Raw genomic sequence first — 27141 nt, 5'->3', positions numbered from 1 at the left:
ATACTATATCACCCGATGTATATTATTTATACTATATTTAATACTAGTATCATTCATTCATTTTAACGCTGACTAACGGCATAAGATTCATCTTGGTATCATACTCTCAAGGCCCGACGGGCGGCTCCGACGCGGCCAAGTTGCACTGTCGAAACAGGCGCACCTCATCGGGTTTGAAAGCTCCAACCACAGAATGCAGTACACCACGATTGTTAAACAAGACAAGATCACCGTCCTCCCAGTCATGTGGGTACACATATTGGGGACTGATTGCAGGGCGCTGCAATTTATAGGCGATCTCGCGCACTTTCTCCAAGTCGTCAATCACTGTTCCGTCTTTAAGGTGAATCTTGCGCACTGCGGATGGATGGATCTGTAATGCGAGCCTTCCTGTTTCTGGATTCTTCCAGCACATGGGGAAAACCATTATCTTCGATGGATCGATTGGAGGTAGCTCTGAATCTGGTAATTCGAGACCTTCAGAGTGCATGCCTAGTCCAGTGGAGCGAGAGCGAGCAGGACTCATCCAGATGTACCTGTTGGCTTTATGTTAGCTGGAAAGGGTACGTGAAAGTGCGGATAGAGGATAGAAACTTACGGATGAGGCGCGTATTCGACCTTGCTTGTGCGGACAAACTCCTGGTCTTCTGAAGAGAGCAGTTCGTACATTCGCTGTCCGCTCACAAATGCCGTTGTCCCAAGGGGGACATCCATTGTTTCATCGGATCCGTCATCGTAAATCAGTGTCTGACGACGGCCCTTGGGAACATTGACTGCCAAAAGTGTCGTCACTTGTGGGGGGTAGAGATCGTATAGTGCAGCATCGATATGCCATCGGTAAAAGCGGGTAAAATCGTAGTCTTGCTCGTCTGGGATATGGTCTTTGTGGAAGGTCCGATGATGAGGGTGCCTTAATTGTACGTCTTTCAATCCTTCGTATGACGGCACAAAGCCATTGCCGATCACCTGGACCTGGGGCTGATGCGGGACAGTCTTGAGATCTGGATGCAGGATGGAGCGTTTCGCATCGATTGTCTTTCCATGTCCGTAGTTCTCCGATACCGGATCGAATCGCCTGGTGAGCTCATATTGTGCTTTGGGAGATAGCTTGTGTTGGTTCTTGAAGATTACAACGTGGTAGTCGTATAGCGCTTTGCGGATCGAGGCGAATTGTTCATCTAGGACGTGTCAGCGGGTAGAACTTGAGCATATATCGGGCGATTTCACAAACCGGTTAAGTTCTCCAAATCGATTCCACCAATTTGAGCGCCAAAATCAATATCCGAGCCCGTCGGTGGCTGTAACGGTCGGACGTTCGGCAAGGTGACAGTCATAGTAGCGGACATGGCTGTTCGGCGAGCGGGTTTCGGCACGGATAGCCCAACTGGGAGGTAAGTTTATAGTTTTGAGTCCAAGCGCGCTGTACTATATAGTCTCCCGAAAAATCCGAGATGCAGACGCCGAGAAAGACACGGTCTACGGCGCATGCCGAATTTATAAGCGATTCTCATCGGCAAGCAATCGGTAGTGTCGTCAGCTGTGATGATTATCAAGTGCGGACGAGTGCGGACGAGTGCGGGTTTTTTCGATAAGATCTACGCATCGAACACCACGAAAAGAAAGAAGGATCATAGGAATAGCCGATACTGGGCCGAATCTATGATAACGTACCTAGGTAAGAAAGTCGATTCGATGAAATATAAATGGAGCTGTGAAGTGCCTGTGAAGTGCCGATTCTGTGCCCAGTTCCAGCTCCAGATCTGCCCCAATTTCGCCACAATGACGGAATTATCATTGAAGCTGGAAAAATACTAGTAAATAGTATCAAGCCAGTTCGTCTCTTGACAAAGGTTCAAGTTCTTTTAACATTTGAAGATATATTTCTTTCAGATTCTAAAGGAATTGTGCACCGAGGTAGAAAAATACACAATTAGGTACTAGTAGCTAATAGGCGTAACTACCAACCGGCGCCTCCTAGCTGTACTACTAGTAGGTAGTAGGTGGAAATATATCTGAAAGGAGAGTTTCAAACTGCCTCAAGATACTTCAATGCCTTCTAGCCTAAACAAATGGGCAGCCACCACCGTGACTCTTTACCATAGTTTCCACCACGGGCCACGGACTCTCTCCGGTCCCTCGGCAGATATGATCTCCTCAAGTCCGGTATGCATATCGACCTCCTCTGGTCGCCATGCCCATGGATCGCTCCAGAATAAGGCTCGGTGGCCGAAGTAGAGTATTAAAAACGCTGGAATCCCGATATAGGCGGTAAAGAAGTTGCTGACAGACCACTCGGATGGGAAGAAGACAGTGAAACCATTGATCAACGCCATAACAGTTGCACCTGCAAGACCAAAAACTGCTCCATAAGGCTGTATTTTGGACTTGTAAGGCTGTTCGATTCCTTGTGCTTTTACTGCCTTTCGGAAACGGAAATAGACAATCACACAACAAATCCAAGAGATGAAGCCCGACGTGTTAGTAAAATTGACGAACCAGTTGAATACGATAGAACTCGAATTTCCGACCGATAGGTAAGCCAGACATGAGAAGCAGGCCGATACGGCGACGGCATAGTAGGGCACGCCCCAGCGATTGCAGGATTTGAAGATACTGGGCGCATTTCCCGACATGGCTAGAGAGTACAATGAACGAGAGGACATGTACAGGAAGGAGTTCCCAGCCGACCATGCAGAAGTTAGAACTGCTGCATTGACGATATGATCCAAAACAGGAATGCCGGCGTTTTTGATTCCCACCACGAAGGGTGACGAGTTGACTGTGCCATCCCCTTTCGTCAGGCGTGCTGCATTAGACGGGCAAATAACACCGATAGCGAGCACGCTGAAGATGTAGAAGAAGACTAGTCGGTAGATGTAGCGTCGTGCAGCGCGTGGCACATTGCGACGAGGAGATTCCATTTCACCGCCGCTGATAATTATCAACTCAGGTGCGAATATGAAGGCGATTGCACTGGAGACGGTGCACTTAAGTAGACCAACGAAGCGACCAGCGTTTCCATCCACAATGTAAGTGTTGAACGATCCCGGATCCTTCCAGTACCTGAAGCCTAGACGATCGTGCGACGGACCACCACCCCAGAATAAAATGAAGGACAGAAAGAGCAATCCAATGAGGGTGATAATTTTGATTCCGGCAAACCAAAATTCGGTCTCCCCGTAGAACCTGACCGGCAGGAAATTCAATGCGATGATGACAACCATCATTATGGTAATCCAGACAGCGATGTTGACGGTGGCATTGCTATCCCAAAAGCCAATAACCAAGCCAGCTGCAGTGATCTCGTATGGCACTAAGATACCTAGAGAGTACCAGTATAGGTATCCCATGGCAAAGCCGAGGCTCCTACTAACGTATCTGAATCCGTTGAAGCTCATTGTGGCCCCTCTAGAAATATTAGAAGTGACCGATGAAAGAAATATTACCATAGACTCGACAGGGTCGAGACTTTCTTTGTCTCAATGTTGACATACCATGTACAGGAAGATAAGCACCGATCTCAGCGATGGCAGTTACAAGGCCGTAGACCATAGCAGAGATAAAAAGATATCCCAGCAAGAGGGAAGCAGGGACACCGATCGCCAATGATTGGCCGGATGACACGAAAAGACCTTTGAATGGTCAGCGCAATACACTACTGGTGCCTCGATTCAGTTTTACCTGTCCCGATTGTTCCACCCAAGGCCATTAGTTGCACATGACGGCTCTTTAGACCACGCTGAGTTGTCGCGTAGCGCTCATCCAGAAGATTTTCCTGGACTAGACTGCGCACTGCGTTTCCCTTTTCAGTCATCGGCTGCTCGTCATAGCCCTTAGCCGGCGGGGCCGTTTCGATATTCGACATGTTCAAATTGCTGTCTTCACGAGTAAATACTTGGAAAACGGATGATTTCCAGAGATGGGGATACGAACATCCTTAAATAAACGTTGCACTTCAGCTCCGGCATCCCGTGCTGCGGCAAGCCAAGCCGTTAGGGGCCTGTGATAAGCTAACCGAAGCCAAGGAAGCTAAAGAGTCCGGGGAAAACATGTAATTGAACGGGGGCCTCATTTTATTCTGTTCTTTCGTATTCTGTTGCAGGGAAGGCTGTTGTAGAGTAGCCACAAGAGGCCCAGCCGCATATGAATTCTAACCAGCTAATTATAAGGAAGAATGAGTCCTGCTTCTCATTTTCCCCAGTGAATTTTCAACCATTCACGCGACTACTGCACCCTCGCACTGATCGCGAGCATGAAAGGAAAGAAAAAAGTACAATGTCACCCCTCGTTCCAAACAAAAATTGCCAAGCTGTCAGCCACACCGGCAGCTCTCCGGTGGACTGGGATGGCGCATGTCGCCTTAAAAGCTCTTCGACGTTGAGACTGGCTACTTTGTGCTTCACGTCAAACATACCACAGCGATGGCCTCACGACCGGACCGGTGGCCGGACCGGCAAATATGCGACACGCAGTCTATTAAAAAGTCTGGTAACCGAGCGCGCAAGCGACGGCTTCTAAAAATCCTTTCGTCTTATCAGCATTCAAGTAGAATGCAGGGATCGAAGCAACGGCAGCATTTGGTGGTGGTGGCGGCCAGATTAAATGACGCTAGGACAAGAAAGGGATAGGGCATGGCAGATTGTGAGCTTCTGCCAATGGGAGGTTGGTTTTATCAGCAACACGAGGCCGAGGCGCTGCCCAGACGGGAAATGCCTCAGAGTCTAACACGAATGGGGGGTAAAGCACAATCACAAGCCAAGAAAATCAGCAATGTCCCTGCATTGGCCGAAGAAAAGTCCGGACCACCTGAGCAGGCAAATTACCTATCGCAAATCATATCCAAGATAGTTTACCAGCTGACTCGTGCTTTATGTCAGGTGACACGTCCTCGAGAGACCGGGAAATTCCATATGGCTATATTTGACTAACAATCGAAGTGAGTTAGATAACATGCTGCCTATATGAGATCTGGCGATTGTAAAAGAGTCTCAAAGTCCAACCCTTGAAGATTACATGCAACCCGAGTCGATATTTTCCTGGCATCGAGAAGCTCAACATTCCGCACTAATTCAATGCCTATTCAATGGCGAATATCAATACAAAATTATGCACTCAATAGAAGATCGAGTATTCAGGCCAAACTTCGAGCTACGGCTATATCCACCAACATTCATGACCCCCAATGGAAAATGGTAGATCTGATAAAGTTGATTTTGAAGGGCATTTCAAAAGTACGGAGTACGTGTGTTAGCATGTAATCCCAGGCCATTTAGTTGACTCTCAACAGCACGGAAATCACTATCGATACAGCTCCCATAGAAACACAGACATTACCTGTTAAGTGGAAGGAGTAGGGCGATTTTGTTACCTCATTAAAAGCAATACCTCTTTCCGCATACGAACCAATGGACCGAAATTGGGTGCTCATTTGAACAAGGAGGAACGGGGACAACCACATCCTTGTGTATAGCTTCTTGACATTTGAATAGATACCCAAGTTCATTCTGAAACGGAGTGACTTCGGTCTGGTATATGGGTTGCTACTTCAATACTAAATTTGCAACCCAACTGGTAAGAAACACGAAGCGGTTCTAACCAAGCACTGGAATTATGCTATGCAAGGGTTTATCTGCTTACCGGAGGCACTGCCAACCTCTCCCACAAAGCCTTGCGAGTTGTGGGTCGGACGGCGGCGCACATGTTTCAGCTTCCATCCAAGGTGAGATTGGAGAAAACGCAAATCGATATAAGCATAACTCCGATAATGCGGCTTTTGATGCTAAGTTTCTTACAAGGCGCACATAGCTGCCACCACGCTTTTCTATTATGATGTACAATATTAGTAGGTGCAGCGAAAGTGGAGTAATTTCAACAATAGATGCGACTCACTGATCAATTATTCCAAGGTTTGTGCCCATATTCACTTATCGGGAGATATATTGTGGGGATATCTCCACAGCCGGGAAATTCAAATTGACACGGACAGTGGATTTGTTCAAAAAACGAGGATGTAGACTTCACTTAACATTTAACTTAGGCTGGTTCAAGTTGGACAGCAAATTCAAAACTGAAGTGTGAAATTCGGGAATGATGTTTCTGAGCAAAAATTGAAGGGCGTTTTCATGGCATCGGAAATACAATCGCGCAACCTAGTGAACTGTGCCAAGAGGTCCTTCGCGTTTCTGGCCCCGGAATTGATGTATATGGTAGCCCCAGGGCCATTGTCGGTTTCACATTATCGGCCTCGCACTCGCAATTATTCTCCAATAGGGAGCGCTAAGGGCCCGGGGGGCCTCTTGCTGAAATTGTGAAATCCTCCTCTTCGACGTGACAGTCTCCATTTCCCCTGTTGACTCGGCGCGTTTCTTCGCGGGTCCCTTCTTCAACCTTCGTCACCTACTAACTCTTAGGGCCTCGGTCGTCCATTCGCCCAATTTTCGCGTCCTTAGGAGCAGGGATATGCTATGACAGCCATTGATACCATCCCAAGTGTGACGGCGGTGCCGCTCCCTCTCACAACAACGTTCACTCCGCCAGAGGGTTGTACCTCCGAGCTCTGGGTGCTTCAGGGTCGCTGGAATGGCAACTTCACCCAATACATAAACTTTGGCCCTGACAATACCGCAAAATGCATGCCGTCGGGTTGGACAACACAATCATATTTTTCACCCGGGCTCGCCTGTCCCGAGGGCTACTCGACTGGAAGAAACTTCGTGGCGGGTGGCGAAACGAGAGCAACATGCTGCCCTGTCTATACGTGAGTGTAATCGTTTCATATAAATCAAAGCGAGAACTAATCGGTGTATACAATCTTTAAGACAGAGCGGGAACAATTGGGAATTCGTCCAACGTGTCACTGACGATAATTGGAGACCTTGGCACAGTATCGAAGCGTGTTATTACAACTATACCACGGACGTTTCCAATCTAGTTCTCACTCAAACAAACCTCGAAATCACGTCAACTGGGACCCAGGTTGCCGATATGACCGGAGGTGTGGATGGAATCAATGCATATGGGGTACAACTGAGATGGAGGGCGACTGATCTTACTACTGCCGCACCGACATTTGGTTCAGGAATCACATCAGCCACGGCAGCCACGCAGACAAGAGAAACAATATTGGGGGGATCATCCGATTCATCCGGCCTGTCCACGGGTGCGAGGGTCGGCGTCGGGGTTGGTTGTGCGGTCGCTGGTATCCTTCTCATCCTTGTCGCCATATTATTCTTCCTCCGCTCGCGAAGAGGTAAGGGAGTAGAGTCGGGCTTCATAAACGCGAATGAAGGTGGCCAAAACTTTCGAGGCCCGGCGGAACTCCCTGCTTCATCCGAAACGGCCCAGGAGGTGGACTCCAGGCCTGTGCCTGAGAGGAAGACAGATTATAATACTCCACATTCACAAGCGTCAAACCCAACACAGGTTCAAGTGTTTGTGGAGCTGCCAGGCTCCCCAGTTAGGTCTAGCACTAACACTGGGGCAAGATGAGGATATTCCAACACTTTGCGGCAACAACTTGATGACACAACTCGATACTACTAGAATATAATGGTTTTATTGTAAACAAAGATTTAATCTCACTCACCGTTGGGCAATTCCATCGGAATTAGACCTGTGCATCTGGGACCCATGGGAGTAATAATCGAATCCTACCCCATTTGCCAAGAACCCATGGGACTAAATATTAATCCTATCCCATCCCATGGGACCCACATAATTCCCATTTATTTCATAAATTATTGCACGCACCTTTCCCTTTTTAGTACCTATGGGGGTGTGTAAAATGATGAATCTTTTCTTTGTAATTTTGGCGGTTTCATTATACCTATATTAATACTTTTTTATAGCAAATTTGCTGTATATTCTTTTATAATTTATTTGCATAAAAGCTCTTTGATCTTATCCTATCCGAAAGCTATAAGAATCAGAAGTATTTTATTACTATTTCTTTTCTGATGTATACTTTAATATCTTTTTATAATACTAGAAGCAGTTGATTACTAGCCTTACTCTGCAGAACTGTCACGGGATTCGAGTATGCGATAGCCCGGACTTTCGAGGCCGATTCATGGACGAATCCCCTTTGAGTCACCTGCATATCGATATACACCAGAGCCCTAATTTATTTAAGATCCCACAAGCATTCAGGATCCTTGATCTTCTCAAGAATCAGTCTATGTACCAACTGTCCAATCTGATCTCTACTATTCGATATCCTTGCCTAGTCACAGGTCTCTAGCCTGACAACTTAGTAACCATTACAACGTTGGAGCCTAGCAAAGGTTAAAAATCCACGCAGAATACACGGTGTGTTGTAATATTTCGGCTGTACTATGATGTTATCCGAGAAATCACTTCCATCAATACCTATTTTTGTACGGAGTCTGTAGTTTCTTTTCTTTTTTCTCTCGCTTGTTATTTTTCTCTCCTTTATCTCGATAAGGCCCCTTTCTATAACCCCTTCGGGCAATATGCGTATTGAATTTTTCGGAAAGAAAAGAAATACATCCACCCTATTGCCTGTTCGGATAGAAAGGCATGACTACAAAAACTCATAATATCATGATACTACGACCTATTCATCAATATAAACGGGAGCTTATGTGTCACTGGCACATGTTCCAGAATTTATTTTCACATTGAATTTATACTTTCAGACTCAGAGTCTGAAGAGTCATCAGGATACCCTTCTTCAGGAGCACCAGAGCACCACCCATATCCGATGGGGCGGTCGGTGCCATCTCTTTCCTCTGCTTCCCAGTTCTCTCTGTCACCATCGGAGAGTGTATCAATGGTCGCACCATGAAGTTTCAGTAAATTAGCCATGTTCTTGTAACCTTTCATTTCAGCAACATGTAGGCTAGCATTCCCATACTCTGAGGCATTCAAGCCATTACATAGAAGAAATTCAACCATTAAGTAGTTCCCTCGTAATGTAGCAAGTTTTAATGCTGATTTCTGGGATCGCATATCCCTTTTCAGTAGAACAGAAACGATTTCCCGATGATTATCTTCAACCGCGCGGTACAAGGGCGAAGGGGTGTATCGCTGTGGATCAGCACCATGCTCGAGTAACTTACTCACCATTTCAGTGTGTCCATACTGCACAGCTATAAACAATGGTGGGTTGTCAATGTCAACTTCCTGGCTATGCCATCTTATGCTGGTATAGTCTGATGGAAGTGGGTTTGCAGTATGACTTCCACGATAGAAGTTGACTTCTGCACCAAAATCTAACAGAGCCTGAACAACCTCTTTATGTCCAGCCTTAATACCTATCGCTAGGGCATGCTGAATATTGATAATATTCATAAAGCAGTATCCTCGCGAGAGAAGAGGATGAGTGTAGATGTCCTCCCAGTAGGGATCTGATCTTCTTTCCTCTTCTTTCCGGCCCCGGTCCCTTTTCACAACACCCAGGTTTCCCTGACGTCGGGTCAAATGGGGCACATGGGTCCCTGGCTGGGGAGGCGAGTGAGATTTAGTTCGGGCAAGATCTAATCCGACTAAGATATTTCTAAGTTGCGGAAGGAGATTGTACTCGGCAGCAACAGGGAACGCCGACCCATGATCGTACTGAGCATTCCAATAGTGCAGAGACTTTATCAGCTCTTGGTACAGACGACGGTTTGTTCGAACCAATCCGTATATGTCGCTTTGGCGCAAAAGATAGGATGAAATGATCCACAGGATCTCAGTGGGTAGCTGAGAAAGGCTCATTTCGATGTGTGATAGGAGAGAAGAAAAAAAAAAAAGACGTAATTTCCAGATAATCACAAATGCATGTTGTGTGTAGAAAGCAAACTGGAAATGAAAGATTTGTCTATTTCTTGAAGCCCCTATGTCCATTTTTTGGTTCTCGGTTGGAGGTCTATGACTAACGGGTTAAGGTGGTTCCGGTATTAGGGTAAAATATCAGTACCCCGTTCCAATGCCCGACGCGTTGAAGTCGCATGTGTGGCAAGCGCCGATACTAGTTCCGTATTATGCAGTAGTTATAAGCAGTAATCTTATGGGACCTATGGGAATGGGACTCCCATGCACAGGTCTAATCGGAATAGGATCCCTTCTAGTACTACTATCTATACTAGTACTCAGTGGAAAGCAAGGGACATTGGGATGTGGAAACAGATTAGTATTGTACTACTACCAGTATTAATACAAGCCATTCAAAATGTCATAAATTATCCATCAAAACATCCTTCTTTTCTGCCACTGTCAAGTGTGTAGCCGCTCGAAAGGAATTTTTGGTCTCCCATCCATCTCAACGCAAGCGCCCGCGATCGTATCCGAAGGTGGTTCTCCGGTTGGAGAGACAGTCGGCGAAACAGCTACTAAACTGGACCGAGAACCCGATACCACCACTGTACGATGTCGAACACAACAGCAGCAATTTCGATTGCAATTCAAGTATTGGATCCGGCCAGAGTGATCATGTATCGTCCTCCGCGATCGTTTGCAGCAACCACAGTCACGCGAGCAGCAACCTCCCCGGATTTGACAAAAGATCCGCCCGACTTTCCACAATGTGCGGCGCTGATGTTGCTGTGTCTGCCACAGATACTCGCGGACTCGTCGCCCGGGTGGCTTTGCCCTTTCCAGTTTGACGATTCGCTGCGAATGTGCGATGAAGTCGCCTCTGGGTGCTTTGAGTTGTCGGTTGCACACCTCAATCTGCAGCTGATGGATCTTGGATGAGGATGTATCCAACCCTTGCTCTTCAGCGTGGTCGTAGTGCAAGAGTTGGGCGCCGATGTGCATCTCACGTTCGATGATTCGATGGCCAGAGCGAATTTCCTGTCTATGTATTCTGATCCAGGTGAGTTGTTCCTCCGTTTGTTCCACGGGCGCTGAGTTTTCATCCAGGTCGGGTAAGTAGTTGCCCATGGCGGGCTCACTGGTCTGACGTTTGTTTTTCAGGTTGCCAGTCTTGCCGATGATTAACGTGACAATGGCTTCGCGTGCCATGGTGTGCTCTTTCTCGGAAATGCTGTGTATATATGTTCTGCTCAGTAGGGTGTAGGAACCAAGTAAGAGAGAGTATTGTATGAAGGCGAAGGTTCTAAATGGCAGGTACAATATAATAGGGAATAAGAGAGTAGGGACCGCGTCCAAATTGACAGTCCGACAAAGTCATGACATCGAAATAGTATCGTCTCTAAATACTAGTACTCTGACGGAGGAGATCAAGTTTGGCCTTTCCGGACAAGCCAACCACGGATCGTTGAGCGGTACCACGAAAAGGATGCTCAAAATCTATCGGGCGACATATCCCTTGGCTACCTCATTTCTGCAAAAGAAATTGACGGAAGAACATGACCATGAAATGTGGTGCATTAAACTCCCATAGACCATTCACTTTTCTTCTGGGATTGAACTATCTGTACGAAAAATCTAACTGAGGAGAGTTGTGAAATAGTATGCGCCTCTCCGCATCTCCGCATCAAACCTAACCCCCACCTCCATGCGGATCCGATATCACCCCGCACGACATGAGATTGTTGCGGCTGGTTCACAACTGAAGATCCCGTCGAATATAAATCCGGTGGAATATTCATCTTAGCAAAGTAAACCCCATCCCCTATACACTACGCATATAATCTACGTTGCGTACTACACGTCGAGTCTACGATGAAAGCCCTTGTATACACCGGACCCGGGAAGATCGAAGTCCTGGACCGGCCCAAACCAGCCCTCCAAGCACCAACTGACGCAGTAATACGCCTCATGCACGCCTCGATCTGCGGGACAGATCTCCATATCATTATGGGAGATGTCCCGACAGCTCAACCAGGACTGGTGCTCGGTCACGAAGGCGTAGGTATAGTGGAGGAAGTGGGCTCGGCAGTGCACAACTTTGAGGTTGGACAACGCGTCGTTATATCCTGTATGACTTCTTGTGGAGCCTGCAAGCGGTGTCGGCAAGGCATCCCGGCGCACTGCCAGACCGGTGGCTGGGTATTGGGACATCATATCGATGGAACGCAGGCGGAGTATGTCCGGGTGCCGCACGCGACACTTTCGCTGCACGCATTGCCTGATCTGATCGATCCACGGGCCGCAGTGGCCTTGTCCGATGCTCTGCCGACGGGATTGGAGGTGGGCGTGCTTGGTGCGAACGTGCAGCCGGGTGGATCGGTGGTGATTATCGGGGCAGGACCGGTGGGAATTGCGGCGCTTTTAACGGCAAAGCTTTATACACCAGCGTTGATTGTGATGGTCGATCGCGATGAGGCGCGACTAGCTACCGCGCGGGAGCTCGGGGCGGAGACGGTTCAGGCGGATGAGGAGGGGGCACGCGAGAAGCTACTCAGTCTGACGGAGGATCAGGGGTTCGACTCGGTAATTGAAGCGGTCGGAATCCCTCAAACCTTTGCATTGGCCCAGGAATTGGTGGGGATAGGCGGGCGCATTGCCAACGTGGGCGTCCACGGTAAACAGGCGGCTCTCAACTTGGACCGGCTTTGGGATCGGAATATCAGTAAGTTACTCCTTGAAGTAATTCCAAGTAGGATATCCGTGCTGACCAGCAGGCATCCACATGTCGCTTGTGAACGCGACAACCACCGGGAAATTGTTAACGTTGGTGGCCACGAATCAATTGGAGATTTCTCGTTTGGTCACGCACAGTCAGCAACCCAGCCAAGCCCTAATTCCAGGTTCAAGTATAGCAGAGAAGACGAGAGAAAGGAGAAGGGAGAAGAGAGTACTCGTACTCATGTTTTGCTCTTTTCTGCTATACTTCTACTTGCTACAGTTTTCACAATGGTCACTAATACTATTCTATAATCATAGACTTCCCCATTTCCAACGGCACAGCTGCGTTTGACACCTTTAGGAATGCTGCTCAACATCGCGCACTCAAAGTGGCCATTGACTTTTGACCTTTGACTTTATCTACCGGAGTACATACAGAGTAGGTTACGATCGACACCGACCTGCTCGATTCGTTCCTCACCCGTCCTCTCTCGTCCGTTTCATGCGCGTCTTTGTCCCTATCTCCACTATGGAGCTTCTTCGGCGTTTTTGCTGGATGGACACGAGGCTAGCGTCGGCCCCCCAAGGCGACTACGGGACTTTCTATCTTCCGAGGGATACAGAAGGCAAAAGGCCTCAAAAGGAAAGGGTTCCGTTGGTTGTAACCTCGCGTAGTTAGACTTTGCCATTTACATAATTAGTACCCAGCAATATGAGCGTGGCGCACTGACATCATACCGAATAGAAGTGTAAAGACGTGTAGAATCTCGCAATGTAGTCGTAAACTAGAATATTCCGTGAGTTCTCTCGATCTAGAAAATACAGTTAATGCCTCAGTTCTCTAGCGTCTCAGATCCTTCCAATCTCCCTTTTCTCGGGGCCTTTCCGCAAAATCCTGTTAACCTGCTTCATCCCGGGACGAAACGATCCACTTTGCCCGTTTCTCGAAGTTGTGGAGCTAACTGAAGGATAATCCTATTCTAATTGGCTCTCTCCAGCGTGGCTTGCATCCGTTCGAATCGATCTTTTTTTTTTACTTTTTCTTTTTTTCGCGACTATCTCTACTCTACTCTGCCCACCATACAGCTATCTACATTCAACACTCTCTTTTCTTGCACTTACAATCACAAATTCACCCTTCCTCCTCCCCGACCACCTCTAAATCTACTTATACTCTATATGCAATAATTGAATTCCTCTTGCCTTTCCAACATGGCTATTGTCGACGCCATGCGCCGCTCATCACGCGTCTCCGTCGCCACTGAAACTGGCGGCGCCAACACGGGCAATGCGGATCGAACCCTCGAGGATATGGGCTACGTGCCTGAACTTGCACGCAATCGCTCGGTCTGGCAGGTTACTTTCATGTGCTTCATTCTCTCCTCCGTCCCTTACGGTCTCTCCACCACCCTCTACTATCCCCTCGCCGCCGGTGGTCCCGCCAATATTATCTGGGGTTGGGTCCTCGTCTCCTTCTTGATTCTCTGTGTCGCCATCTCCCTCGCTGAAATTACCTCGGTTTATCCAACTGCCGGTGGTGTTTATTACCAAACATTTGTTCTGTCGCCTCTCTGGTGTCGTCGTGTCGCCTCGTGGATCTGTGGCTGGTCGTATGTTGCTGGCAACATCACCATTACTTTGGCTGTCAACTTCGGTACAACTTTGCTTTTTATCGGTTGCCTCAATGTCTTTGAGGATGCCAATGGCAACGGCATCACATCGGATTTCCAGGCTTATCAGACTTTCCTGATCTTCCTGGCCATCACCCTCTTGACCCACGCCGTCTCGGCCTTTGGGAACAAGTATCTGCCCTATATCGAGGTACTTGCTACTTCCCAGCCCTCGTGCCAACTCATACTAATCCAACACTTTATAGACATTCGCCATCTTCTGGACCATCATCGGTATGGTCTGTATCATCATCTGTCTCCTGGTCGTCGCCAAGGAAGGCCGCCGGGAGGCCTCATGGGTATTTGGCAGCTTCGAAGCCAACGCTGGCTGGCCTGCTGGTTGGTCATTCTTCATCGGTCTCTTGCAAGCCGCCTATGCCACTTCGGCTACTGGAATGATCATCAGTCTCTGTGAGGAGGTGCGCGAACCCGCCATTATGGTCCCCAAGGCCATGGTTGGCACTATCGTCATCAACTTCATCGCCGGTCTGCTCTTCTTGATTCCCCTCTGCTTCGTCATGCCTACGATCGCCGATATCTTGAACGAATCCCAGCCTACCCCCGTCATTTTCAAGCATGCCCTTGGCAGTAGCGTCGGAGCTTTCTGTCTGATGATCCCGTTGCTCGTGCTCGGTCTCATTTGCGGTATCGGCTGTGTCACCGCTACCTCGCGCTGCACTTGGGCCTTTGCCCGTGATGGAGGTATTCCCGGCTCTGGCTGGTGGAAGACTGTCCACAAGAAGTTGGACATCCCCTTCAATGCCCTCGTCCTCAGCATGGTCGTCGAGATCTGCCTCGGTTTGATCTACTTTGGTTCCCAAGCTGCCTACAACGCCTTCTCCGGTGTTGGTGTCATCTTCTTGACCATGAGTTATGCATGCCCCATCGCCGTCTCTCTGATCTTCCGTCGTCGCGAGGATATCAAGAACGGCAGCTTCAACTTCGGCATCTTTGGTCTGATTGCCAACGTCTTTGCTCTTGGTAAGTGGAAACGCCTCTCCCTCAGTCCCTAAGCTAACAATCCCAGGCTGGAGTATTCTCGCCATCCCCCTCTTCTGCATGCCAACTCTGAAGGAGGTCACTTTGGATAGCATGAACTACGCCTCGGTGGTCTTCTTCGGAACTGTTGTCATCGCCGCCGTCTGGTACGGAATTTGGGGTTACAACAACTACCGTGGACCTCCTACTGACGCGGTGGATAACCACTCGATGACTGACTCGACCCCTGACGCAACTGAGGAGGTCACCAAGACCAAGAGCCCATAAATCAAGCAAAAAAAACGCCCAGTCATCTACTCCAATCGCTCCTATGCACCGCACCAATGCAGCACCACCGCAAACCACAGCGCCATCGCAATAACATACCACAGCAGCACACGACCCATGGCACCATCCTTCACGGCCCATTCCTCCCACGGCAGCACTCGGATCTCCACGGATCGGACTCGGACTCGACTTGCCTTGCGCTCTTAGGATCCTCGACTCTCGCCCGTTTCACCCGTTTCGATCTCTCCAAGGCGCCCATTCCCATGCAACATCCTCACCACCAGATGCGCCATTGAAAGCCCAATGTGGGTCGTAGCTTGAGGTAGCTTACGCGGAGTTATAGATGTACATAAGCATAGCTATATACCTGTCATTTAATGCATAGATCTACAGTCCTTCGGCTTTACATTTGCAAAGAACTCCCGGTGACCAGGTCACTCAGAACTACTATCAATAACAATAGCATCGGACTCGGACTGTCCGACAAGGTCAATAGGAAGATGTACGGGTCTAGGCGGTCCAGCCGGAAGATTTGCCTCTAGAAAATCCCGGATCGCAACCAACGGGACGCCATGCCTCATGGCCGTGGAATCGTCCCACGAGGAATGCAGTCCGACCAGAGTCCCATCCGATGACCTTAACAGCGGTGCCCCCGAGTGGCCCCAGTAGGTCCAGGCATCATGTTTGAGAACGCCAATTTCCGAGTTGTCATGTGGATCAACGTTGGGAATCAGCCCACATAGCCGACCCTCGGATACCTCGATCAGGTCGTATGCCGTCTTGCGGGGCAAACTTGACTCTAGGTCGTCTGCGCCGGGTTGTCCGATACAAAATATCGATGCGGTGGGGTCTTGTATTGTTGCGGGGGAGATATGGCTGAAGATGGGGCATCGCCTGTCGGCATCACCCGGCTGGGGCTGCTCCATCTCAACGCGGATGACCTTGGCCAGCGCGAGATCGCGTCGTGGGTCCCAGACGCGACATTCCACTTGCACCGCCAGCCCGGTGTAGTATAGCAGCCATTTCCGTCGGTATGTTTGCCATTCTTGGCGCGTTTCACCGAAGCAGTGCGCGCAGGTGATGATCCAGCCTCTTGCGTCGATACACACTGCTGTACCTGCCTCGGCTTGACCGAATATCAACGTGGATTTCAGAGCGCGCACTGCCTGTGGACTTATTTCACGGGCCAAGTCAACTGTGGATGGGGTTGAATTTCGTAGTCGTTGCTGTTTTTGTCGTAGAACCTGAAGCTCGGTGCTATTGAGATCAGGTAGCGATTCGTTGAAAATGATTCCTGGTTCGCTCGGAGTGGAAGCTGGGACAAAATGAATAGGTGAGTGGCTGTTTGTTGTTAGTTCCGATGATTTAGCGTGTGATCGCAGCCGACGAAGCATATTATCGGGGTGTTTTCCAAGGTTGTTGGAAGCAAACTTGACACTTCCAAGTTTGTCGAGTGGGCATCCCTGGAGAACGCGATGTACTTCATCACGTGATGCAGCCACAACAAAAAGTTGAACCACAAGAAATACAAGAAATACTAGTACAACTTCAACTTGAAGTAAGAAAGAGCCAGATGGACTTGCGGACTCTACTCAAAGGGATTATTCAACCTTGTAAGCTCAAGTTCCTCATTGTATTTGGCTCTTTCAACCTTGGAAGGTTCCGATTTGAATCACACTCCCTGTGGATGGCGTGGGGCATAGTGCTACTAGTACTAGTATATATATTGTACACCTTCAGCACCTACTTGAATCTAGACCTTGAACTTCCAAGGGTTGGACCTCGGGAACTTGAACTTGACTTCCAAGGTCGAACTTGAATTTGCCCAGGTGAAAATTCCAAAATGAATTGATTAAATTGTGTTGCTAGTACTCTTAGGTTTTACCAGTACTACCTACTCAAGAACCACTGCCTAGGTGGCAACCTTGGAATAGCCCTGGAGAGACTAGCTAAAAAAAAGAAAAAACCTTGGAAAAACAATGCTACCTTTGGGCGGCATGCCCTATGTACTAATACGCTGCATTTCTTGTAATACTAGGAAAATACTACCTAATACTATCCTCTGGACCAGTTTAATAGTTAGTACCCAGGTATACATTCTCTTGGCCTGAATTCTCCAATATTCCAAGTATCAACCGATAGCTGCAATGTGGTCAGTCACAAGGCAAGTATAGTCATCCGTCCCATAATAAATGGTATTGCCATCGTCGGAAGTTTGACCAGTAGAGAGTGTGTCCCCCAGTTGCCAATAAAGATCTGCTGAAATTCCCTTCGTGTGTAGAGCTGTCGTTTGCCAAGGAGCTTCAACTGCACAATGGTCAGAGGTAACACCGTATTCCTCAAAGAGGCAGGGCTTGCCCGCTGCAACGCAAGCAGCCCCATGGGCGGTGATCCAGAGATTCCCCCAGTCGTTAGTCGTGCCCCCTATGATCATGTCAATACCGGGCGTGCGAAGAGAAAATATAAGCATTAATAGGAAGGGCAGCCAAGACTGGGTGCTTACAGCTAGAAGGGTAAAGATGGAATGTTCCAAAGTCAATGTCATCAATAGCCAAGTTCATGGTGAAGTTTGAGCCCTCGCCGTATGTAAAAGGATAGCTTCCATCGGATTGCACATTAAGACCAAAGCCCTCTGTAAGGAGTCAGTAAGAAAAAGGAAAGACTAATAAAATGTGGGGACCAATTGACTGACCGTCACCAATGCAAACCAAATGCTCCGAGTCAAGCGATTTGATGTATGCTGAAGTCGATTTAATCCAGTTATAGAGCGTCGAAACATCGCAACCATTGCAGCGAGGCTCATTTGCCAATTCCCAGGCAAAGATCGCTGACGAATCACTATACCGCGCTATTACTGTCTTGATGTATGTGCGATAGGCAGCCTGCGCATCTTCATTGGTATACCATGTGGTTTGGGAGCCTCCAAAAGCCGTGACATATGCCGCCATGCCGCCATAGTCACTCCAATTATTGACAAAGTTGATGATAAGCTTGATGTTGCGCTTTTCCGCGGATGCGACGACATAGTCGAGTCGCTGGAGACCATCAGACCCTGTGTTGATCGTTGCAACACCGTCCTTAAGCAACTGGTAGTAGACTGTACCCGAAGATGGAACAGTATTGACATCGTTGAAGCCCCATATGCGCAAGATACGCTGTCCTGCCTCGTTCATGTGGTCCAAGACTAGATCTACATCGTCGTTCTAGGAGGAGATATAATCAGTGAGTTTGTCTTGACTTCTTCTTTCTACAACGATAGAATTTACTCACGTTTGTCAAGAAGCCAATCCAATACGAGTTGGATCCAGCAAAATACCCAGGCTCGCCATTGATAGTGAAGTTCAGGCCCTCGATGCCGACAAATTCTGTTGACGTTCCAACCGATGTTCCCGAGGTAGTAGAAGATGCGCTAGTGGTCGTCTTACTGGCGCTTGAAGTTGAAGTTGCTTTTGAAGTAGTAGTTGTCTTTGTGGTCGTCGCAAGAGTAGTACTCGTGCTGCTGGTGGAAACCAAGCATTGACTATAATAATCATTCTGATATTGGCAGGACCATCCTGACTGGCAGGTGGTTTCACCTGAGTAATTAACACCGCCACATTGACCATATGGAGATACGGCAGCAGATGCCAGACCGGCGAGAAGCAGGATGGCGAAAGACTGCATGATTGATGTTCAATTGATGCGTTCCTTGAGTTGACGAAATTGGGAATCTTATCTCCGATTTTAAGCTGCTGGAATCTACACCAAAGAAATTACAGGGAACGGGTACACCTCCGTTATGCATTTGGAGATCAAATTGATATAGTGGCCGTGCATGTCTGGGGTAGTTCGAGCGCCGGCTCCGTGATGTTTGGGGCATAGAAGTGGGGACGTAGATAGGTGGCGTGCCAGATTGATTGCGGAAGCAAGTGGATGTCAAGATGGCTAGTGACTTGATTATGGCTTGACGAAAGGTAAAATTCAATATCGATCCCAGTTAGCATTCTAATACATACTCCGTAGTCCGTACCCCCGATCCGGACAAAAAGCTTGCAGTATGCGGAGATGGGGCGGAAGAATTCACAAGACGAAGCCCGGTTGCTCGACGGGGCAAGGCTGCGTCGCCGTGGCCGTGCTGTGGGGAGCGGGGGGAAAAAGATAAAAAAAAGAGAAATGCATTACCTTATGGCATTCTTTCGGGTTGAAATTCCGGCTATTAGGCGAGATCGTGGGGAGAACGGAGTACATAGCAGAGAATTTCCGTGAATACAGAATGGTTAGTCCTCACACTGCAATCGCTGCGACCGCGGATGGAGATCCAAGACGCGTCACATGCTTCGCCTTCGCCTACGACCGTTAAACCACAGGTTTGTCGGCTGCCATTCGGTCGAAAGCATTAAATTCGGCGTCTTTCCTGAGTGCCCTGTTGATGCCTGGAAAATACCAAGGATGGCATTTTGGATACTTTCCCCTGCTCTTCCGATTCGATCTCGGCCAGACCAAGGTTACAACTGTTGGTAGCGAAGACATAATGCACCAATAAAGAAGCCGGCATCTCCCAGCCGGGGATTACAGGCACGTTCTTTCTCGGCGCGGTCGGATTCCTTCGAGACCGCGCGGTAAGATCGGTTGTACCAAGTTTGTGTGTTATCCATCATGCCCGTACTTCGTAGGCGCTACTCCGTAGATTATTCCACGTTCTTGAGAACACGAGGATTGGGCTAAGAACTACTCCGCCATTACTCAGCGCTTGGGCAGACATTCCTTTCAGGAGAGGCGCATCCAGGGGTTCCCCACAAGTAAAACTCTGATAGCTGTGCCCCCGAAAACAAACTATTGTCCTTAAGACCTTCTCGAACGGGAACTCTGTGACAGTGCGAGCAACCTATTAAATTCTATGTGTTACTAGTGGGGGGCGATCTTTATTGAGCAGACTCTGCAGTGACGTACAAACAACTAAGAGCCGGCTGTGGCGGCGCCACCGAGCTGACTTAGCTTCGGGCGGATGCCGAATGACGATGTGCTATGAGAGTGCTAGTATGTACTAGTATAGGGGGAGTTGCCTCAATGTGCACTGGGGTTTAGACGGACTAGGTACATCTGCTAGGGCAGGGAGGGGGGAGTTGAAATGTTTGGAGAAACCGCGCAGGATATGTATGGTGATGAAAGACCTTGTCTCGATGTCTCCAGACTCCGCATTTCCCCTCGATCCCCTTATTTCTGGCGTTTCTGGAGCTGGGCTGTGCGACTCACCGAGAAACTCATCGGGTATGAGTTGTGGGTGAACATCCGGAGGCCTGGAGTAACCCGGGGCATCCGGCCCACTTGCAATTACCCGACTACAGTACAGCAACAACTCGTGGTATACGAATGTTAAGCTTCCATAACATGGTGAATATATCCCACCAGAGCAAAGATAGAGATATACATATCTCGTATCTGATCCTGATCGGGCCAGAGCCGAGTCGGATGGCCGAGCCAAGCCAGTATCCCGGCATCTCTGGGGCTGTCTCGACGCCCACCCCGTCCCGAGGCCGAGTTCGCCACTCCGATATTCCCCTCGCCTACTCCGTACTACGCAATTGCCCCGGCCGGGGCACTTCGGCTATCCGTATGACTGGCGAACCGCTTCCGATCGTCCGCTGGAACCGATTCTGGCTGGCTGTTCCCCTGCCGGCGGTGGATTCGGGGCCGTGCGAGTCGGCTTCGGCCGGTTTCCTTGTTGTCATCGGGCATTTGGCGGGCATTACAAACGAGAGACACTCGTGGCAGAGCCGTTGCCAGCGTGGTGGCCTCTCCACATCTCCACTCTGTGTGCCCCGGGGCGGATTGTGGGCAAATAATGATGGGCGAAATGACGGGCGTTGAGTTTTCCTGTCCCTGCTGGCAAATTATTAAAAAGCCCTTGCTTGTCCTGCTTTTCTCTCTTTTTTTTTTTCTTTTCTTTCCCATGGGCAACTTCCCTCCCTGCTTTCTTTCTCATTTCTAAACTTTAGGGGTTCACGGTTTTTCTCGGATACTAGTATATCTGATAGATTATCCATCCGGTAAACCAATCGTCAACCAACTACACCCGGCAGAGAATTACCCTCATCTCCATCATCATCATGGGTATTGAATCAAGTTCCCACCATGGGGAGTCTATCACCCCGGCAGAGGGTGTTCTCCAGTCGAGTGCCGACACCTCCTACCAGAACAGCCCCGTTCAGAAGCCAATGAAGCACGCCGGCGTCGATACTCCAATCCCGCGCATCACCCTGCGCTCCCTCGTCATGGCCCTTTTCGTCTCCATGGGAGGTCTCCTTTTCGGTTACGATACTGGTCAGATTTCTGGTTTCCAGGAAATGAGCAACTACTTGGAGCGTTACGGTGAACAGAACAGTTCAGGCGACTATGCATTCAGTACCGTTCGTTCGGGTCTCATCGTCGGTCTGCTTTCTATTGGTACCCTGATTGGCGCCCTCGTTGGCGCTCCTCTCGCTGATTATCTCGGACGCAAGTGGTCTATCACTGTCTGGTGTCTTATCTTGAATGTCGGTATCATCGTCCAGATTTCTTCACCCGATGGACACTGGTGGCAGATGGTTATTGGCCGTTGGGTCACCGGTCTTGGTGTTGGTGGCTGCTCTTTGCTCGTCCCTATGTACCAGGGTGAAAGTGCCCCTCGTCATATCCGTGGTGCAATGATTAGTTGCTATCAACTGTTTGTTACCCTTGGTATCTTCCTTGCGTACTGCATCAATCTGGGAACCCACACCCTCGATGGTACCGCCCAGTGGCGCATCACCCTTGGCCTGACTTTCCTATTTGCTCTCGTCCTTGGAGGTGGCATGGCTTTCTTTCCCGAGAGCCCTCGTTTCGAATTCCGTCACGGCAAGGCTGAGAGTGCCCAGCGTACCCTGGCCAAACTCTATGGTATCCCCGAGAACCACACCCGCATTATCGAGGAGATGGATGAGATTCGCGAGCAGTTCGAAGCTGAGTCTGAAGGACAGAAGTGGAACGAGTTCCTGACTGCTCCTCGCATGTTCTACCGTATCGCCCTGGGTATGGTCCTGCAGTCCTTGCAGCAGCTGACCGGTGCCAACTACTTCTTCTACTACGGAACCACCATCTTCCAGGGTGCTGGTATCTCTGACAGCTTCATCACTCAAGTTATTCTTGGTGCCGTCAACTTCGGAACTACCTTCGGTGGTTTGTACATCGTTGAGAACTTCGGTCGACGCAAGTCTCTTATCTTCGGTGCGTGCTGGATGTTTGTTATGTTCATGATCTTTTCCTCTCTTGGTCACTTCATGCTGGACATCGAAACCCCTGAGAACACCCCCAATGTTGGCAAGGGCATGATCGTCGTTGCTTGTCTGTTTATTGCTGCCTACGCCATGACTTGGGGTCCTATGATTTGGGCCATTGCCGCCGAGCTGTTCCCCTCCAAGTACCGTGCCAAGGGTATGGCTCTGGCCACTGCCTCCAACTGGGCTTGGAATTTCCTTATCAGTTTCTTCACTACGTTCATCACCGACTCGATTGACTTTGCTTACGGCTATGTCTTCGCTGGTTGCCTTTTCCTGGCTGTGCTGGTCGTTTACTTCTTCGTTATCGAGGGTAAGGGCCGCACCCTGGAGGAACTTGACTGGATGTACGTCAACAAGGTTACTCCCTGGAAGAGCAGCTCTTATGAGCTTCCCCCTCGCCAGGAATGGACCGGGGATGAGACTCTCTATAACCGCAAGGAGCAAGGAGGTCACCAGCACGCCGAGGTCGCATAGTCGGTATGCCCTTGTTCCTTCGCAATTTTCCTTCTTCTTTCCTTTATTGAAGTGGCATGTTTATTTAAAGCCACATTATTCATGATTGCATGAATTCTGCGATAGGCAATGTCTTGGGCCTGGAGTTCCGAGTTGTCACGCATTTCACGGCGGAATGTATTTATAGAATACCTTGCATATTTCCATATTAATAGACCGGATCTATCTTTGACTTCGTTTCGTTCCGTATTTCCAAGTGTAGAGTCTAGAGCTCGCATACTGCCCCACAGGACATCAAATGACGAATTTTATTGGTTAATATACCGTAGCGACGTGCTGCATTAGGAAAATCGTCTGTTGTCTGCAACAGTGGGGTCATCGGGCTGTGATACCCTTCGCTCCTCCGGGGCTAGGCAATCAAAAAGTCCTTCGCAATATGTAATACGGGAGAGCCGCAATTTTATAAACCTGCAGGTCCCCAGTGGGAAGCGAGATGAAGGTTTGAAAACACCATATACCACAGCATCCCCCCAAACCCACCAGAGGCGACACTGCATAGTGCCTGTCCAAACTGCGAATCTCCCCGTTTCTAGTATCAAATAACGAGCCACCGGGAGATATGACTTACGCTGGAGTAAGAAGCACGGGCTGTTTTCTATGTAGAAAGAGGAAGGTCAAGGTATGCACCTGTCTAAAACGAAGAGTGTAACCGATCCTTACTTTTGATAATAATCCAGTGCGACGAGGAAAAGCCGTATTGCAAGAGGTGTATTGCTTATGGTCAAACTTGTCCTGGGTACTGGTCACATCAGCCGTTGATCTTTCGGGACGAGAGCAGGAAGGTAGAGATGCGAGCAAAGAAGCAGGATAGTCGGAGGGAAATGTCGAGCCACTCAGACTCTGGATGATATGCGAAAACCCATGGTATCTATAACAATTAAAATAGAGATCAAATCTCCCACTAAGAAATTAGGAGCCAAGGTAGGGCGTCTGATTATAACCTTGGAAGTGTTCTTTATCTGCGACCTTTTTGAGGTTTAGCATTATTCTTGATATATAGAATCTATTCTGCGACCGGTGCATTTATTTTATTGAATATGTCGGATTATGAATATGCTTTGCTTTACATAAAGCTCACAGCTGTCTTAATCCTCGCAAGATGGATATAATCAAAGAAATAGAGACAAAAAAGGCCATGGTACTCAGATTTTGGCTTTGATCTCCCCGCGAGTAGCTATGAGACGCCCCTTCGTATTTTTGTTACTCTCCATCTGTCGTAGCACCCTGCGAAGTATCTTTCCACTGGCACTTTTGGGGATCTCATTTAGCATCTCGGCTTCGGTGATCCATTTATGGCGGACTTTGTTCTTACGAACATAGTCAATAATAACATTCAGCAACGATCGAATCTGACCGGGAGTTTTGTTCTGGCGAATATCTTGTTTAAGAACGACGTACGCTTTTGGTCGCTGGCCTGTGTATTCATCCGGAATGGCACCCACGGCTACATCCTCGACGATTGGGTGCCCAAGCAAAAGGTCTTCCAACTCCGCCGGGGCAACTGCGATGCCCTTGACTTTGATCATTTCTTTGATCCGATCGGTTATCGTAATGAAGCCTTCTGAATCAATGAATCCAATATCGCCAGTGTGGAGCCAGTTTTCGGCGTCGAAGGTTTCTCGGGTGGCCTTTTCATTGTTGAGGTAGCCCATTACAATCTGTGGACCTCGAGAAAGAATTTCTCCGGGCATATCATAGCCAAGCTCCTTGCCCGTATCGGGGTCCACGATCTTGACTTCGGTACTTGCAACAATGGTTCCAACTCGGTGTGCGTATTCGTATGTAGATTTATCCAACGGGTGTGCTGTAATACAGCTACAGGATTCTGTCATGCCATAGCCCTGTTTAAAACCGGCATGAGGGAAACGGCTCTTCAGGGCCAGTATGACTTCCGCAGATAATGGAGCCGCGCCAGAAGAAAACTTGCGAACGTGAGAAAGATCGTAATTTTGTACGATTGGGTCACGTAAAAGGCGGATCAAGATAGGTGGAACAAGAAGCATCTCAGCGATTTGATATTGAACCACGGTTTCTAACATAGCCTGCATTGTGAATGTAGGCAGCATGTAAACCTCTGAATTTCTGAATAGGGGAAGATGCATCTGGTGCACAAGACCAGTGACTTGGTTTTTTTTATCAGCAAAACAGTGAGATAGTAGGGACTTAGGGTGAATTACTATGGAAAAGTGGAAGCACTGCTAAAACCTTGTTATGATTATCTGCAGTTATCTGGGCAACTTGTAAGCACTGCGCAATTACGTTCGAATGCGATATCATGACCTATGAAGTGACTGGTGTTAAGCTCTTATCGTGGGAGGATAAAGGTGGATTCACAAGCTTACTGCCTTCGGAAGCCCAGTAGTTCCACTGCTGAAGCTCAAAAATCCACAGACATCCCGGTTAGTCCTTCCTGCTGGAATTTGATAAGGTGTGACTTGATTGTTTCCATATTTTTTGCCAAATGCTAGAAGATCCTTGACAGTCCAGAAACCATCAGCCTGACCCTCGAGAAGTATGATATGAGAATTCGAGATCCCCGCATTTCTGGCAGCTGGCACTGCAACGGAAAGCGATGAGGCCGCAGTCATAATAACTTTGGCCTGGGCGGTTTGTAATGCGTAGGTCATTTCCTCCACATTATAGGCAGGGGAAGCACCGGAGATAAGACCTCCTTCAAATGTTATTCAGCATATTAAAGCCAATACCCCCGAAGGACAGACAATTTACCAATACGATTAGTCGCAAACATGGCAACGGGATACCATATTGAATTTGGGCTGAACAGTGCCACCGTTTCCCCTGCGGCAAGTCCTAATTTATGCACCAAGGCTGTTGAAAGATACGTAGCGTAATCCTTCACCTCGTCATATCTGACCCGCTCTTTGGTGGTCGCATTCGTGAATCCAGAAAGAGTAGAAGGATGTTTGTTTTGCAGAGGAGAACTGCTAGATTCGAAAAGCCAGTCCCATAAAGTGAGGTCCGGCACTGCATTCAACGTCATTCAAGTTAGTTTCAAATCTTCAATCAGATAAAATTAGGCATCTTATACCTGATATATCCGGATGCTTTGAGTTGAAAATCATGCTTGAGAAAATACTACTCGGATGTTTATTTTGCGACGGAACTCTCTTCTACAGCTCTTACTCTCTGAGCCTGCTGGTGGGTTGGCGTTTTAAGTTGATGGAAGGTGCAATCGTGCTACTAGTGGATTTATTTATGAGATGTACTAGTATGGAGCGGGGTCATAAAAATATACTAGTATCTGCTGAGTTTCTCGGCTCGGTGAGATTGCCGACAATGTGTTCGGCCCTCGGTCTACAGTCTTGCAGGCAATGGTCACAAGTAGGGAGAAAATGCACATTGATGGAAATTTGCAGTACACGCACGTCTAATCGCGCAGTCTGTGTAAAAATCGCAAGACGCTGGAAGGATTTAATTCAACATCAAAACACTCTTTCACTTGGGTCGATTCAATTGTATCTACTACTGCTAGTACTAACTCTAGAAGTATGCCGAGCGGGGATTGCGGGGAATTTCTAGTGACCGGAGGATGCTCCGCCGCCTTTTCTCCCTTCACGAAGGATCCTTATCTGCAATGGTGATTGATTGGACTTAATCCATTGATTGCACTGTGACTTTTCCGGAGCGTACTCTGTGGCATGACCGAATCAAAAAGTTGTTTATTCTGCTTCGGTCGCCTGTCGGTTTTTCATGAAAATAAGCAAAGCAAACAAACAAACAAACAGAAAACAACGCAATACCCCTGATCTGATCTGACCATGAACATTCTCCAAATACAAGCGCATTTATTTGTATGCGAGAACAGTCGCCCTAGATTAATTGATTTCTAGTCCCAGAGCCTGTAGGGCTCTCATAAACTTGAATGGCCTCGAAACGAAACGAAATTTTCTTTTTTTTTTCCCCCTGTTCACAACTCTTGC

General features: G+C 48.4%; 12 protein-coding genes across 12 annotated transcripts; 5 read left to right on the top strand and 7 right to left on the bottom strand.

The window, feature by feature from the left end:
* Positions 1-106: 106 nt before the first annotated feature.
* N7481_008651 (TauD/TfdA dioxygenase family protein) lies at positions 107-1334 on the bottom strand (the record flags this gene model as incomplete). The annotated part of the gene is made up of 3 exons (XM_057267870.1): positions 107-536; positions 599-1178; positions 1232-1334. The coding sequence occupies 3 exons, from the start codon at positions 1332-1334 to the stop codon at positions 107-109; spliced, it is 1113 nt and encodes a 370-aa protein (XP_057118547.1).
* Positions 1335-2093: 759 nt separating this feature from the next.
* Positions 2094-3865, bottom strand: N7481_008650 (proline permease PrnB; the record flags this gene model as incomplete). Its single annotated transcript, XM_057267869.1, has 3 exons — positions 2094-3406; positions 3495-3632; positions 3682-3865. 3 exons carry the CDS (start codon positions 3863-3865, stop codon positions 2094-2096), a joined length of 1635 nt encoding a protein of 544 aa, XP_057118546.1.
* A 2599-nt stretch (positions 3866-6464) lies between these two features.
* Positions 6465-7488, top strand: N7481_008649 (uncharacterized protein; the record flags this gene model as incomplete). Its single annotated transcript, XM_057267868.1, has 2 exons — positions 6465-6757; positions 6825-7488. The coding sequence occupies 2 exons, from the start codon at positions 6465-6467 to the stop codon at positions 7486-7488; spliced, it is 957 nt and encodes a 318-aa protein (XP_057118545.1).
* A 1146-nt stretch (positions 7489-8634) lies between these two features.
* On the bottom strand, positions 8635-9720 carry N7481_008648 (uncharacterized protein; the record flags this gene model as incomplete). Its single annotated transcript, XM_057267867.1, has 1 exon — positions 8635-9720. One exon carries the CDS (start codon positions 9718-9720, stop codon positions 8635-8637), a length of 1086 nt encoding a protein of 361 aa, XP_057118544.1.
* A 614-nt stretch (positions 9721-10334) lies between these two features.
* Positions 10335-10968, bottom strand: N7481_008647 (uncharacterized protein; the record flags this gene model as incomplete). Its single annotated transcript, XM_057267866.1, has 2 exons — positions 10335-10364; positions 10519-10968. The coding sequence occupies 2 exons, from the start codon at positions 10966-10968 to the stop codon at positions 10335-10337; spliced, it is 480 nt and encodes a 159-aa protein (XP_057118543.1).
* Positions 10969-11631: 663 nt separating this feature from the next.
* On the top strand, positions 11632-12884 carry N7481_008646 (zinc-dependent alcohol dehydrogenase family protein; the record flags this gene model as incomplete). Its single annotated transcript, XM_057267865.1, has 3 exons — positions 11632-12481; positions 12531-12629; positions 12796-12884. The coding sequence occupies 3 exons, from the start codon at positions 11632-11634 to the stop codon at positions 12882-12884; spliced, it is 1038 nt and encodes a 345-aa protein (XP_057118542.1).
* An 805-nt stretch (positions 12885-13689) lies between these two features.
* On the top strand, positions 13690-15413 carry N7481_008645 (uncharacterized protein; the record flags this gene model as incomplete). Its single annotated transcript, XM_057267864.1, has 3 exons — positions 13690-14298; positions 14354-15128; positions 15175-15413. 3 exons carry the CDS (start codon positions 13690-13692, stop codon positions 15411-15413), a joined length of 1623 nt encoding a protein of 540 aa, XP_057118541.1.
* A 56-nt stretch (positions 15414-15469) lies between these two features.
* Positions 15470-15709, top strand: N7481_008644 (uncharacterized protein; the record flags this gene model as incomplete). Its single annotated transcript, XM_057267863.1, has 1 exon — positions 15470-15709. The coding sequence occupies one exon, from the start codon at positions 15470-15472 to the stop codon at positions 15707-15709; it is 240 nt and encodes a 79-aa protein (XP_057118540.1).
* A 138-nt stretch (positions 15710-15847) lies between these two features.
* N7481_008643 (S1 family peptidase) lies at positions 15848-16807 on the bottom strand (the record flags this gene model as incomplete). The annotated part of the gene is made up of 1 exon (XM_057267862.1): positions 15848-16807. One exon carries the CDS (start codon positions 16805-16807, stop codon positions 15848-15850), a length of 960 nt encoding a protein of 319 aa, XP_057118539.1.
* Positions 16808-17544: 737 nt separating this feature from the next.
* Positions 17545-19076, bottom strand: N7481_008642 (uncharacterized protein; the record flags this gene model as incomplete). Its single annotated transcript, XM_057267861.1, has 4 exons — positions 17545-17837; positions 17917-18045; positions 18106-18616; positions 18684-19076. 4 exons carry the CDS (start codon positions 19074-19076, stop codon positions 17545-17547), a joined length of 1326 nt encoding a protein of 441 aa, XP_057118538.1.
* Positions 19077-21499: 2423 nt separating this feature from the next.
* N7481_008641 (sugar porter family MFS transporter) lies at positions 21500-23161 on the top strand (the record flags this gene model as incomplete). The annotated part of the gene is made up of 1 exon (XM_057267860.1): positions 21500-23161. One exon carries the CDS (start codon positions 21500-21502, stop codon positions 23159-23161), a length of 1662 nt encoding a protein of 553 aa, XP_057118537.1.
* Positions 23162-24342: 1181 nt separating this feature from the next.
* Positions 24343-26201, bottom strand: N7481_008640 (acyl--CoA ligase; the record flags this gene model as incomplete). Its single annotated transcript, XM_057267859.1, has 4 exons — positions 24343-25322; positions 25378-25480; positions 25543-25871; positions 25928-26201. 4 exons carry the CDS (start codon positions 26199-26201, stop codon positions 24343-24345), a joined length of 1686 nt encoding a protein of 561 aa, XP_057118536.1.
* Between the last annotated feature and the right edge of the window lie 940 nt (positions 26202-27141).

This window comes from Penicillium waksmanii (genome assembly GCF_028829765.1).
Source record: "Penicillium waksmanii strain IBT 27052 chromosome Unknown utg000008l:1.0-5622682.0:1.0-5626561.0, whole genome shotgun sequence".
Lineage (NCBI taxonomy): Eukaryota > Fungi > Ascomycota > Eurotiomycetes > Eurotiales > Aspergillaceae > Penicillium > Penicillium waksmanii.
The sequence above is the reverse complement of the archived record's forward strand: the minus strand, read 5'-3'. Positions and strand labels throughout refer to the sequence as shown.